The sequence below is a fragment of the Solanum verrucosum genome, unplaced genomic scaffold (assembly GCF_900185275.1).
Source record: "Solanum verrucosum unplaced genomic scaffold, falcon-dt-bn FXZP01001106.1, whole genome shotgun sequence".
NCBI classification, from domain to species: domain Eukaryota; kingdom Viridiplantae; phylum Streptophyta; class Magnoliopsida; order Solanales; family Solanaceae; genus Solanum; species Solanum verrucosum.
The window spans coordinates 566662-580734 of record NW_026019643.1 but is presented as its reverse complement, the minus strand read 5'-3'; the positions used below and the strand labels follow the sequence as shown (position 1 = coordinate 580734).

Genomic DNA, 14073 nt, shown 5'->3' with positions numbered 1-14073 from the left:
AAAATCAGCTTAATCGGATAAGAAATGAAGCAAGAATCGCGATTTGAAATTTGTTGCTAGGGTTTGTGCGAAAATCTGCACTCTCTCACTATTCTCTCTATATGGCTGCTGATCTAATTCTTGTGATTCATCTAATAAGACCTAAAAAAAAGTCTTACATATGCACCATAATATTGGACTTATGAGCAAAAGTGGGCTAGTCAAATTTGGGCTAAATTTATCCACAAAGGAAAGGAAGAAGACCCAAAATCTTGGACTTTTATTTATCCACATAGGAAGGGAAAAAGGCCCAAAACCCAACAACAATATCTAGGCTCGCCCTGAGTCACGCCATTTTTTTAACATTTAGGGTCATTCAACAGAAGGTACAGGCCAAGTCAACAAAGGGAAAGAAAAGGTTGTGGAACAAACAAAGAATGTGTTATGGGGCCTAGTAATATTGCAAACATGGATCAAGAATTCTCCATACTCCAACAAAGGGAATTGCTGCTACACATTCAAATAATCAAACGCATAATGTGCTGCTAACTCAGACACCACTAGTGCAACACATGACTGAAAGACGGGTGAAATTAAAGCACAATAGGAATGGTAAACTGCAGTCAAGTCAAAAGGGAAGATACAAGCTTCCACTGACATGCTGAAATAGATTCAAGAGCATAACCAAATTACAACCAGCAAATATTATGCTACATTGCAAATCGAAGAACAAGTGTTGAGTCTGGGGGAACTATATGAGTTGGTTAATATCAATAAAAGGAAGGTATAAGAAGAAGGAACTGAGAGGTATTTGATGAATAAACATTTTAATTTGATTGCTCCAGTAGAAAGAAACATGAGTAAATTAGGGGTTGGCAAGGTAATTAGCAGAATGGACAAAACTCTAGGCAATGGAGACTGGATGTATCTTTATGAACATGTAAAAGTTCTAGACCACAATAAGCTAGTTAAGATGGTAAGAAAAATCCTTGAACAATTTTTCTTCTCAGAGGAGAATCTAACTGTGTTGAAATCCCCACAAACTACCCAAGGGCCGTTGAACAGACCTCTAGCTGACCCAACTTCCCACCAAACTTCTTCTCTTTCTTCTCTACTATTTGGAGCATAGATGCCAGTAAGTACCCAGGTGAAGCCAAAACTTTTACTTGTAAACTTGCAGGATATAAAGTAAGCTCCCACACTGCTAACCTCCCCTGTCCAAACTTTCCCATCCCAAAACTATGTGAGTTGGTTAGTACCAATAAAAGGAAGGTATAAGAAGAAGGGACTGAGAAGGTACGTGATGAATAAACATATTAATTTGATTGATTGCTCCAGTATTATGAGGCAAAAAACTAGCAGTGAGATTCTTCAATTTTACTCAATCGTTACCACCAGTGAGTAATGGCAACAAATAGATTTGTGTAGAGAAGAAAGATATTTGAGGGGATGATAAAGTTTCTGAGCTAGATGGACTTAATGCCCACTTTCATATAAAAGGATTGGTCAATTATGATATATTAGTTGATCTCAAAGGTGTTAAAGCATCTAGAATAAAGAGCATTACACCTCACATCAGAAATTATTCACATACAGGGTTCATCCCAGAGAAGAGAATTGGAGATTATACAATAATGGCACTTGTGCTCTCACAGGTATGATTAAGATGGACCTACAGAAAGCTTATGATTCAGTTGAATGAGCTTTCATTGATCTCTAACTCTGGAATAGGGGTGCAGTGGCTAAAATCCCACGAATGAAGTATCAGAGTGTAATTTTATTTGTAGTCAACTGTATGTATATGTATCTATGTGTTTTCAAAGCAGAAGCTATATATGTATGGGCAATTAAAATTTTTAAATACACATATACATGTATAAGTTTATGCTATAAAATTACATGGAGTAGGCCTCAGTCACCCTCAAACTATGGGAACCAAACCAAATCATTTTGATGCCATTTTATCCCGGAGGAGAACTTGAATGTCCATCTACTATCTATTGATGGATCATGTTGAACTGCAATCTGGAAAGCTGTTGAGGAATTGTAGATATTGCAGGTCCATATCTCTGCCATGAATTAGGAGAGCATCAGTATGATGAGAAAATATTATAAAGATGGTCGCATATATGAATAGTACTCGCTGTTGAAAGGTTACACCAGATAACACAATCCTGTAAAGGAACCTTTGATCACAGTGTTCTTATATGCAAACTAACTTGAAAGAACAGAATAGGAGGCAACAGAGAAACCATAAATCATTCTATACCTGAACATTGTCATAAAGCTCAAACAATGGCACAGCAAGAAGTTTTAGATTTTTGGGGACAGCAAAGTACTCTCTTTCAGATAAGTGAACAAGGTAGAGCTTCTTACACTCCTGCACGACATTCAGAGAGCCAATTAAATCAGGCAAATATGAAACAAGGGATAGATCAGTGATTCATGAAACAACGGGATAGATCAGTCTATCAGAAAAACTTGATACTACTGTACCTTAGGTTTTGTTATGTGTGGAGGACAGTATGGATACATTATGGTTTCAAAGTTCGGCCTCCACCAGGTGGCCACGCACTCACCTATCTGCATTTACAAATGCCACATCATAGGAATATGTATTTATTTAAATTTCAAAAGAGAGAGAGAGAGAGTTATACCTTATATAAGAACAAATAAAGCCAAGTAATAATTGGGCTGGTTGGCTTTTGACACACTTTTTATCCCATTTCAGCCCAAGTAACTTTCGGCCAGGTTATTTATCAACTTATAGCCCGTTTGGATTAACTTAAAAAAAGTAGTTTTTAAAGTTGTTTTTATAAAGTCAAACTTCAGTAACTTTTAAGTTAAAAAATGAGAAGTAGGGGAGTACCTACTTTTAACTTTTCTTTTGTTAAGTCATTTTTAACTTATTTTAAGTTATTTTCAACTTAGTCAAACATTCTCAAAAGCTAAAATTGACTTAAAAGTAAGTTTGACCAACTTTAAGTCAATCCAAACACGCTCTTAGTCTATTTGAACCAGCCAGCCCATTTAACACCTATATATTCAACTATACAAATTGTACTTCAAAATTAACCATGTGGCTATAACACCCCAGAAATTTTTTGAGCTAAGACTCGAACCATCCTTCATTGTGAGTAGGATTTTAGCGAGGATTTTAATTTTCTTAAGTGTTAAGGTCACTAGATGTAGCACCTTGAGTTCCAAAAGAACTAAAGAGAAATTCATTCAAGCCATTCCTAGGTTCTTCTAAGTTTTGGGTCAACGTCAAACGACCAAAACTTTTAGCACAGGATGAGTTAGGAGACCCTTAAGGTATCAAATGAAAGATCTCCGAGATCTCTTTCCAACGCCACCGAGTTTGCTAAATTTCAAGCTCGGATGAGGGAGATATGACCGTTTGAGTGCAGCCTCTCTAGATAGGGTCTTTCCATCCGAACTAAGGAGGGGTATTTTGGTATTTTCCTTACTCAATTAGCTTAAAACGAATTTTAGTAATATTTTGGGGACAAATCTGATTTGGGTCAGTTTTTCATAAATCCAAAACACATAGGGTTTTAGAAGAGAGTTCAAGAAGAGAAAAGAGGGAAGGTTCAAGACGATCAAGATTCTTACGATCATCGAGGGGTTTTCGCCAAGGATTTTATCCTAAGAGGTATGTGAGTTCTCATAGTGTTGGGTTCATTCACCCACACGTCAATCATGTTATTTTCCGTGCAAATTTGTTCTTAAAGTTGAAGAATTTGAGTTCTTGAAGTGTTTTCTTGAAATTCCTTTCGTAATCTTGATTGTTGGGGTTTCGATGAGTTCTTGAGATAATTGTATGGATTTTTAAGAGTTTTTTGCGTAGATTCTTGTGTACTTTGGTTGGGTATTCGAATCTAAGTGATTAGGGAAGAAACCATTCGATTCTAGGTGAGTTAGGATTAGAAAACAAGAAAGAAAAGTCGTCGGGGTTTTCTGGGTTGGGGCCTGGTGCCCTACGCCAGCCAGTGCGCCCCAACCACACCTCTGTAAGTAGAGGGTTGGCGCCCTGCGCCACTCAGTGCGCCAGGGTCGCCTGCCCCCACCCCTTCTTCGTCGTTTTGCCCGTTTGAATCCTTTAAAAAGGTAACTTCAAACCCTATCGATTCTAAACACTCTAAACTACTTCTAAACACCTAGAAATCATTCATAACATGAATCACAACCTTGAATTCATAATTCAAATTCAAGGTAGAATTAAGAGTTAAGCCTTGAGAGTTCCTTCGAACATTTTGAGAAAGTCCCTTTGAGTCTTTTTGAGAAGTTTTCTACAACTACTTGTGAATTGTTTCAAGACTCAAGTAAGTGAGTATGAGAATGAGGAAAATGTATTCATGAGTCTACTTTATCATTGAGATCCTTGAGTCGAGTCGTTCATGCCCATAAATTCCGCATGAACTCCATAATTTGAGAATATTTGAGAGGAGTAGTGTCTTCAAGTTCCAAGTCTTGATTATTGAGTTCCTAATCCTTTTGAGATTATATTCCTAATCATGGGATTACTACATGTTACCTATGAAGGTCCTTGAGTTGAGTAGTTCATTCATGCCCATAATTCCGCATGAACCCTATGAGTCGAGCAGTCTTGAGATGAGAAGTATCATTGAATCTTTGAGTTGAGTAGTTCATACTCATAATTCCACATGAACCCTCCGAGTCGAGCATTCTTGAGATGAGTAGTATCATTGACTCCTTGAGTTTTGGAGTTGTTGTGCTCCAAGTATTGAGTTCTATGCATGGTTATTAAAAACCTTGAATTGAGTCGTTCGTCCATAATTCGGCATGAACCCTATTTTAAGAAGTCTTTTAACAAATTGTTTTAAAACTTGTTTTCTAGACTTGAGCACTGAGTTGAGAAAGAGTAGAGCTGAGTTTATTTTCTTTAAAATGATATATGGAAACTAAGTATTCCCAAGAGTAATGTTTTTATATTTAAGATGAGAGGAAACTGAGATTTCCAAAAGAGTTTTGAGCAGTTTGAGTACCATCTCTTTTAAGAGAAAGATTTTTGAGTAATAATCTCAAAACACAAAAAGAGTTATGTTTTTAAACATATGAGCTAGTTATATTTTGGGAGTAGTATTGAGCACCGATATGAGGGAAAGTTCAGACAACTCACAGCCCCCATAAACCATGTAGTCAACGTGGGTAGAAAGGGTCATACTTTTTAGATGATTCCTTAATTGCTTTTTAGCATAGACTAGTGGATCCATTTAGTTGAGGAGTTCTATACCCGGCGAAGTATAGAACAGTTTTGGCAGCGTGGGCGAGATGCAGTATCATCACATAGGTCATAGTAATGGTTGTCGGTGCAGTATCATCACATAGGTCATAGTGATGGTTGTCGGTTAGAGAATCTCCTACAGAGTTACTTGTATTTTCATATACAAAACTAAGTTATTATTGTGTCTTTCAATACACTGAGTTGTTATCTACATGTTTTCAAGTTTTTTCTTTTTATTGCAGATTTATTACTCCTTTATATTGAGATGAGTTAAGTCAAGACGAGGTAAGTGTTCCTTGCAATTCCAGTTCAAGCTTATTCTTGTTTAGATTTCCCCTCACATGCTTGTACATTCCATGTACTGACACCATTTGGCCTGCATCTTTTATGATGCAGATACAGGTAACCAAGATCAGCATCCAGCGCTTTGTTGATCCAGTTGAAGCTTCAGAGTTGGTGGTGAGTCTCCTTGCTTCCGGAGGATCCCTTTGGTGTGTTTTGTCATTTCAGTTGTTGGAATGATCAGGGGTTTTGTCCCGACATCCCTCATAGTATTAGAGACTTCATAGATAGTTAGACATTATTAGTTCATGAGCCTTTTCATTTCCTTTCGTTTATGTTGAGACTTGAGTTGCCACTTTGGCTAGTTGAAATTTTATTTCTAAAACATTCTAATTTATCATTTGAGTTATAGTTACTTTTTAAAGTGCTTTTATTATCAGTAAGCCTTCCGCTAAGAGTTAAGCCAGGCCAAGGATTTGCTTAGGGCCAGCAATGGTTCTCAAGTGCCAGTCTCTCCCAGGGTGTAGGCTCGGGGCGTGATAGTGGCGAACTTTCACCTTATACCATAAAAAGATGTCCAATCCTCGTTTCTTTTATCACTATTTCCATACAACACAAAGTGTGTTGAATACCTCCATACCCCTATATCTCTTATACAAAGAAAAAAAAACTACTATGTTTCAATTTGTTTGTCTTAGTTTGACTTGGCACGAAATTTAAGAAAGTAAAAAGACTCTTAAATATTGTGGTCTTAAACTAAAGAGTTGTATAATGTACCAAAATGTCTTTTAATCTTGTGACCTTAAACATGCTACATGGGATGTTGAAATTAAAGAGTTTCCAAATTAGGAAAGAGACGCTCTTTTTTAAATAGACTAAAAATGAAAAGTAAAACAGACAAATTAAAACAGAGGGACTACTAAACAGTGTAACAGGCACCAAATTACCTTCCAATTTGGCTGATTGGCAGGAGGATTAGCTGCAAGTTTGCTGGAGAGTTTCCTTTTCAAACCCTCGATTTCTGCAAATAACGAAAGAGAGAAGAAAAACATAGAAACTTAACAAGAAATTCACAACTTAACAGAAAAACAAAGGGAGAGAGTATGATAAGAATTTAATTTAATTTAATTTTTAATAGTATGATAAGAATCAATGTGTCACAAATAAAGACAAGAACACACCATTTTCTCCTGGCTTTAGGCGTCCACCTGGGAGCTTGCAAAATGTGTTCCCAATTTGCAGAAGAAGAATATGAGGATGGTTATGTTCTTGTACCTGTGAGTTTTATACACAATTAGTGATATCTGAACATTTGATAATCAGAGTGTCATCCAACCTTTTCTTTTTTGAATTATTAATGTTTATTAATTAATTCTTTTTTTTTTTAACCTGGTAAGGTTGAATGTTTATTAATTAATTCATTATTATATTATGTCTTTCAACTTCTCCGATCTGGATGATTTATGTGCCAAAATTAGTATTTTCACATATCTTCTATGCGGTACCACTTTGCCATGTATCTCTACAGAATCTATATGAAATGTAAAAACTGCACAATTTCAAATTTTCAATAGTATGAGCTAGTATTTTTGAGATTTGGAGGAAAAGAAAGCAGCTGACAAGTCATCTTAAATTCTTAATTTGATGAGCGTGTGTATTCATTCTTTTCCCATCACAAAATCCCGAGACCTGCTAATAGTAGCTCTATGAAGGAAATAACATCAATCATCGGCAGTCTCAACAAGGAAAAAACTGCTCAAAAGGTGAGTCACTACCAAGAGAAGAAAAGGCTTGATATATGAAAAGGTGTACTCAAGCCATCTGTCCTACATACTTCTTATTCAAACCAACTCACACGGTTCACCAGTTCTTCCAACTGTACAAAAATACTCAAGAAGTGTGGGAGACTGGGAGATAACTCTCTAAACAACAAGTATCCCTCAATTCTGAAATAGATAGGTTACATTACATAAATCCTATGTATCATTGTTCTCTACTACAGAGGTTCTTCAAAACTAGAAATAATCTAAAACTCACATTCATTCCTGCATTGACATGCAAATCTATAACTAGACTAAGAATACCAAAAGATAACACTGAACCAACCGTGAATGTAATAAAAACGTAGCCTCAATCCCAACTAAAATGAGCGATTTTATAGATCCTTTACTTCCTTTGTGCTTTTAACTAATCCACCTTGATTTATCGACTTTTGCAGCAATTGCTATTCTATACCTTCATAATTTGAATCATTATAGTATTGCATCCACAGGCACAGACCCAAAGTCTGCTTAGGATATGTTGAAACTATTTCAGGTAATATTCTTTCACTAATCCTCTCTATGTCACTTGCATCCTCTATTTGACTGAACATTTCTAACCTGGTCCAGTTTTGTATAACCACACATCTATCTTAGAAACAACAACCTCATACCCAGTGTAGACCCACAAGTGAGGTCTAGGGAGGGTGGGGTAGAGATGTTTCCCATAAACCCTCGGGCGAGCAAAAAGATATGATTGAAAAACAAAAAGTAATGACAGTAATAATAGTAAAGATAACCAAAGTGAAAAATACTACAATAATAATAATAAAATTGAAGAAGAAGCTACAGCTAGCATAATAATAATAACACCGTCTGTCTTATCATCCACATTAATATGGCATTCACCTAGTGGATATTCTAGGCCTTAGAGGCCCAAGCCACCCAACAGTCAATACCATACACATTGATAGTTCATGCCCCTTCTTATTCTTAATAATCAGATTCCACTTTGTTTTGTCCAATTTTCTGACTCAAGCTCTCATCATAAAGCTGCAACAAAAATCTTCATGCCAGACTTGTGGCACTTTGAAATTTAGCATAACCAAATATGCTATCATATGCTTTCTCCGGGTAAATTAACATCAGATGGAGATTCTTCCTCCTTCCTAGAAACTCCAAATAGATCTTCTAAACTAAAAGATAGCATGCATAAATACAGGTCCAATTCAACCATTTTGCAAAATTTGGCAAGTCATAGAGGAAGGAAAAACAAGCTAACCCTAATTATAGATGAGGTAACCAACACAATACTAGATGAAATCTCGTAGTCTATGCTATTTGCTGATTATATTGTGCCAATTCACTTAATTGATGAAACCAGGGAGGTGTCAACCAAAAGCACTTGAACTAGGGAGAAATACTTTAGAGAGTAAGGGGTCGTCCGATTTGCAGTATAGGATAAAGTAGTTATAGTATAGAACTGTACAACGTTTGTTCCTCTGTTTGGTTTCTATTTTCTTTCTTGGTATAATAATCATTGTATAACTTATACAGGAATCATCGTTTTATTATATACCATTTCCTATGTGGGATAAGCATTACATTGATTAGTTACACATGAAAAATAATCGAATTGACAAAATTTCCTTCTCTCCAAAGTTTTTTAATACCTTGGTCATTTCTCTTTCTTCAAGGACCAAGAGTATAATTGGAAACAAAAAATTATCTAACTTAAGACCAAACACATGATTTAAATTATACACTACATATCTCATTTTCAATGCAATGAACCAAACACCTGATAAAAAATAATCTTTGCATCACAATCCCTACATTTTTATTTTTATTTTTAGATTCACAATCCCTACATTATTAATCCATGTATTACAATCATTGTGCAACTTGTTTTTAAAATCAAACGACTCCAAAAGGCTTTAGGATAAACGGAAGTAAAACTGAATAAATGCACACCAAGGTTAGTCATTAGTCAACATTGAGAAGAGCAAAGATGAGGTCAAGACTAGACGAGATTGAGGTATCAAAATGCAAATAATTTAGATATATACGCTCGTTATTTCAAGAGAATGGAAGGATAGATGAAGACGTGAGCATGCCAATGAACCTTTTGGAAATCAAATGGCTATTAGACATGAAAGGGAAGCCACAAAATGAGTATCTGTCTGTTCCTTTTTCTTTTTACCTCGTGACATTTTTTCCTTCTGTCTAATAGCCAAATTTATCTACAAGTCAACATATACTTGTATACAGTAATAAATTCATCGCCCACTTTTTTAGATTTTGAAAAAGGTGGCATTGATCATCAAAATAAGCATGTGATGATTCGTCTGATCTCATTATTATTTCCAAGATACTTTCTTAACTCTTCCCTAACAGGTTTCGGGCATGTTGTACAATTTCTGACATTACCTCGGTAAAGTATTACAACAACAACATACCTGTGATCCCATAAATCGGGTCCGGAGAGGGTGGGGTGCACGCAAACCTTACTCCTACCTTAGGTAAGGTAGAGGGGTTGTTTTTTATAAGACCCTCGGCTCGAGAAAAGAATTTTCAAAACAGGTTTGAGAAATCCAAGGGTGAAAACTTTTCAAAAAAAAAAACAAGAGTGAAAACCTATGTTGAAAAACACGGAAGACGAGTAAAGTATTGACAACAAAAAATAGTAGAGATAAGCAAAGTAAAAAAAGAACACACACAATAGTAGTGAGACAGATAAGGGAAAGGTAAGCAAATAAAGTGTTCTAAACTAGCGCCAAGCTCACCCACAGATAAGAGAGACAACGCTTAACTACCTACTAACCTTCTACCCAAATCTTCGACCTCCCCTTTCTCCTATCTAGTATCATGCCCTTGGTGAGCGGAAGATGTGTCATATCATGTCTAATCACCTCTCCCCGATTCTTCTTCTACCGCTCCCCAAACCTTTCACTGCCACTCTCACACCTCCTCAATGAGGCATCTATGTTCCCCCTCTTCACATGCCCGAACCATCTCAATCTCGTTCCCGGCATCGTTTCCAACACGGAGATCACTCCACCTTGTCCCGAATATCCTCCTTCCTAATGTTATCCCTCCTAGTAATGTTTGTAACAATCAATATCCATAACTTGAAAATACGGCAGATTAGTTGAAAAACAGCCACTTGAGCTTAGGGAATTCAGTTCAAATTTCAGGAAATTTTCCTAAAACTATTCTCTCATGTTGCCCGTTGAGATTCGCATCTAGGTGCATTGTAAACAAAACTTGTCTGCTTTATAAGTGACAATAAACTAGCAACAAGATGCAGCACACAGAACATAAGTCAGCATCTAGGACAAAACTAGACATATACATCCACCCCAGAGGTTTTTTCTTCTCTTTTTTTTATTGGGGGGGAGGCTTCGGAAAAAGTGACAGTACTATCAAAAAGGGGTGAGATTAAAGCTAACGCGAATAGAAGCATTAAAAATTGAAATGAAGAATGAAGAACCATACCAAGAGAATTCCTTCAACACTTGTCCTTACTCCCTCCTTCATGTAGCTGCAAACAATACCTTATCTTAGATGTTTGTTAATAAAAAAAAAGGTAGAACACATTGAGTACTAGAGAACCTTAGTACCAGTTTAGGCATGAATACTAAACTTAGGTATTTTTGCAAAAATGCTTAAGTGTGATGCTGAACTTCTCTGAATTTCAAGTGCAATACTAAAATATTGAGTCTAAGGTCCGTCGAAAACAGTCTCTCTACATCCCAAGATAGGGGCAAGATCTATATACACTCTACCCTCCGCAGACCCTACTTGTGAGATTACACTGTGTATGTTCTTGTTGATGATGTATTCTAAGTGAAATCTACAACTTTCACAAAACCATCATTTCAAAATGAAATTCAAGTTCAAAAACAATTTCAATTCAAATATTGTCTAAACGCCTATTAATTTGTTAATCCAAATAATTAAGTATTAGATTGAGATGCGTCCAAATAAACAGAACAGTATTAAGTACTGAAAGGGTTTAATCTAGGGTTTTAGGGAATCACTTAGTCCAAGTGCTATAACGACAAGAAAATTTTGAAGAACAAAAGGAAAGTTAAAGGAAAAGGAACGTACTTGACTTTCATACGAGCAAGGCGATCGGCAACGGATGTATCCTTCTCCATTTTATGCTCTTTCGTACCAAATGTATAGCTAGAGAGTGGGTATGTGTTCACTATAGCCGACGAGACCATTTTGATCTGTTCAACCGCTTCTTTTGGGCCAACGGCGAGAGTGAAACTCCGGCGACGGCTCGCTGATGATACTGGTTTCTTTTTTTCTTGGTTTTCCTACTGAAATTGATTTGCTATTAAGGGTGTAATTACTACCACCTGATTACTTTTTAATTTATTTTTTTTTGTTTTAATTTTTTTTACTTCTATTATTTTAACTTCTTTTTTTATTTTTATTATTCTAAAATTTTGTAAAAGTTTATTTTTATATTATATTATTATATTTCATTTTCTTTTTATTCTCAACCTTACTTTACATGATTCTATGTAATTTTCTCGTATTATCTATTTCTTTATGACATGCTTATTTTCTCATTAGCATAATTTTATTAGTATTCAAATTTTTAAATTAAAATATAATTTATTGTTAAGTAAGTTATAGACTTACGTTTTCTTTATTAAGAAAAAATAAAAATAAATCATATTTATTGCTATGTTGAAATTTATTATAAGAGTATTATGTTAAATTTTTTGTTTTGAATTTATAACTTATGGTATATTTTCAGTTTCATTTGCTTTAGTAATATTGAATTTATATTGTACGTCATTTTTTAATTAGACTTAATAGATTATATTTTTGTCAAACATTTAATAATTTATGACATTTTATTTATATATTATTCTTTTTATCAAACATGCATTTTACAATATTCGTAGAAACTTCATATTTTTAGTTGTTACGATCAATTCAATTGAAATATATTAATTTGAAAAAATATAAATCAATTATTTTTTCATAATAGTAGTTACAGAAAATATGTTTATTAATTAATATATTTTCAAACAAGAATATATATCTTAAATATTTAATTTAATGTCATTTATAAAGTTTCTTATTTGTCTAGTATAAATTTTAAATAATTAATTTTTATTTTTAAAATTTATTATAATTTTATAATTGCAATTGTGCATCCAAACAGAACATGTGTAATTACATTGTGGTATCCAAACAGGACATGTGTAATTACAGTGTAATTAAACTGTGGCAACCAAACAGGTCAGTGTAATTACTAGACAGTGTAATTACTAGGCTGGTAATTACTACCCTAGTAATTACACCAATTCCAATTACCAAGTGGCTTTCCAAATAGACCCTAATAGATGCTTCTGAACTTTTGTGTCCTTTTAAGGGAATTTTTTTGTATATTTTAGTATTGGAAAATTGTATGAAATAGCAAATTATTTAATTCAAATTGAATGATATAGTCATAGTTTCTTTTATTTGTAATTCGCAATAAACATTTCATGTTTTTTGCCACATGACCCATTTGTATACCGAAATATACAAATACATGACCCATTTGTATACCGAAATATACAAATACATGACCCATTTGTATACCGAAATATACAAATACATGACCCATTTGTATACCGAAATATACAAATGCATGACTCATTTGTATATCGAAATATACAAATAGATCTAAATACAGATTTTTAACTGAAATATACCAATGCAGGACCCATTTGTATATCAAAATATACCAATGCAGGACCCATTTGTATACCAAAATATATAAATGCATGACTCATTTGTATACTGAAATATACAAATAGACTCAAATACAGATTTTTTAACAAAAATATCCAAATGCAGGACCCATTTGTATACCAAAATATACAAATGCAGGACACATTTATATTCCAAAATATACAAATAGACCCAAATACAGATTTTTTATGTATATGTATACCAAAATATACAAATTAATAGCCATAACAAATATAAAGTTTGTTATAGAGCGCAATTATACAAATTATAGCTATAACACACAATTATAATTTTTATGTTTGTTAAACCTAAAATTTACTCTTTAGTATTTAACCGGATCTTTTAATCATATTTTTAATATTTATTAAAAATAATTATATTTTAGTTTGTTGTAGAGCTGACTTATGTATAAAAAAACAAATATATTGTTTAATTTGGCAGAATATAATTAGGTAATATCAAATTGGAGAAAATCAGGGGAAATAATATTTCAAATAAGGTAAATATCACTGAAATTCTTAATCAATTACGTTCCAAACAATAATCGATAAGGCGCCTCTCTCCCTTATTCCTCAAAATTCAATATCAACTTTTAACACTCTATTGATAATACTCAATCTATGTCGAAAAGTCTATTTATTTGAGTTTTTGTTTGCGGTGAAGAAGATTTTGAAATAATCGATTATAATTTCGGTGAAATACATATTTGGCACAAAATTTTCAACTTGATCTTCGAGATAATCGGTAAAATACATAATCAATCGGGTATTCATTAACTCGGTGAATCATTAATTTGTTTGGAAGTGTTTCAAATATGGCTATTGAAAGTTTTAACATGAATACATTTTGATTATCCTAAATAATTTATTTTTGTGATAAAATAGTCAGAATCTTTGAATGGATTTGAAATTTTGTATGTTTGCTTTTTTGACTACAAAATAAATATGAATGCAATTTGTTTGTATACAATAATAAGTTTGTGATTCTTAGTGTGATTGAAGAATTGTCGGTTTGACTGAATTTTGAACAAAATATATT

General features: G+C 34.0%; 2 protein-coding genes across 2 annotated transcripts in view; one reads left to right on the top strand and one right to left on the bottom strand.

Moving 5' to 3' along the window:
- LOC125826298 (uncharacterized) overlaps positions 1-14073 on the top strand; it is a 445897-nt gene that overhangs the window by 105932 nt on the left and 325892 nt on the right. The window lies entirely within an intron of this gene.
- Positions 1737-11593, bottom strand: LOC125826738 (pre-mRNA cleavage factor Im 25 kDa subunit 2-like). The gene is made up of 7 exons (XM_049506111.1): positions 11383-11593; positions 10768-10813; positions 6691-6784; positions 6457-6530; positions 2476-2562; positions 2249-2359; positions 1737-2048 (listed from the first exon to the last, which is right to left on the bottom strand). Exons 1-7 carry the CDS (start codon positions 11499-11501, stop codon positions 1977-1979), a joined length of 603 nt encoding a protein of 200 aa, XP_049362068.1. The 5' UTR covers positions 11502-11593; the 3' UTR covers positions 1737-1976.

What these genes read in the sequence shown, in the direction of transcription:
- LOC125826738 (XM_049506111.1), bottom strand. Translation starts at nt 11,501, where the DNA reads ATGGTCTCGTCGGCTATAGTGAACACATACCCACTCTCTAGCTATACA. An exon ending in GTGTTGAAGGAATTCTCTTG is followed by an intron (nt 6,785 to 10,767) that starts GTATGGTTCTTC and finishes TAAAACTCACAG; the next exon opens with GTACAAGAACATAACCATCC. An exon ending in AGCTTTATGACAATGTTCAG is followed by an intron (nt 2,049 to 2,248) that starts GTATAGAATGAT and finishes AATTCATGGCAG; the next exon opens with AGATATGGACCTGCAATATC.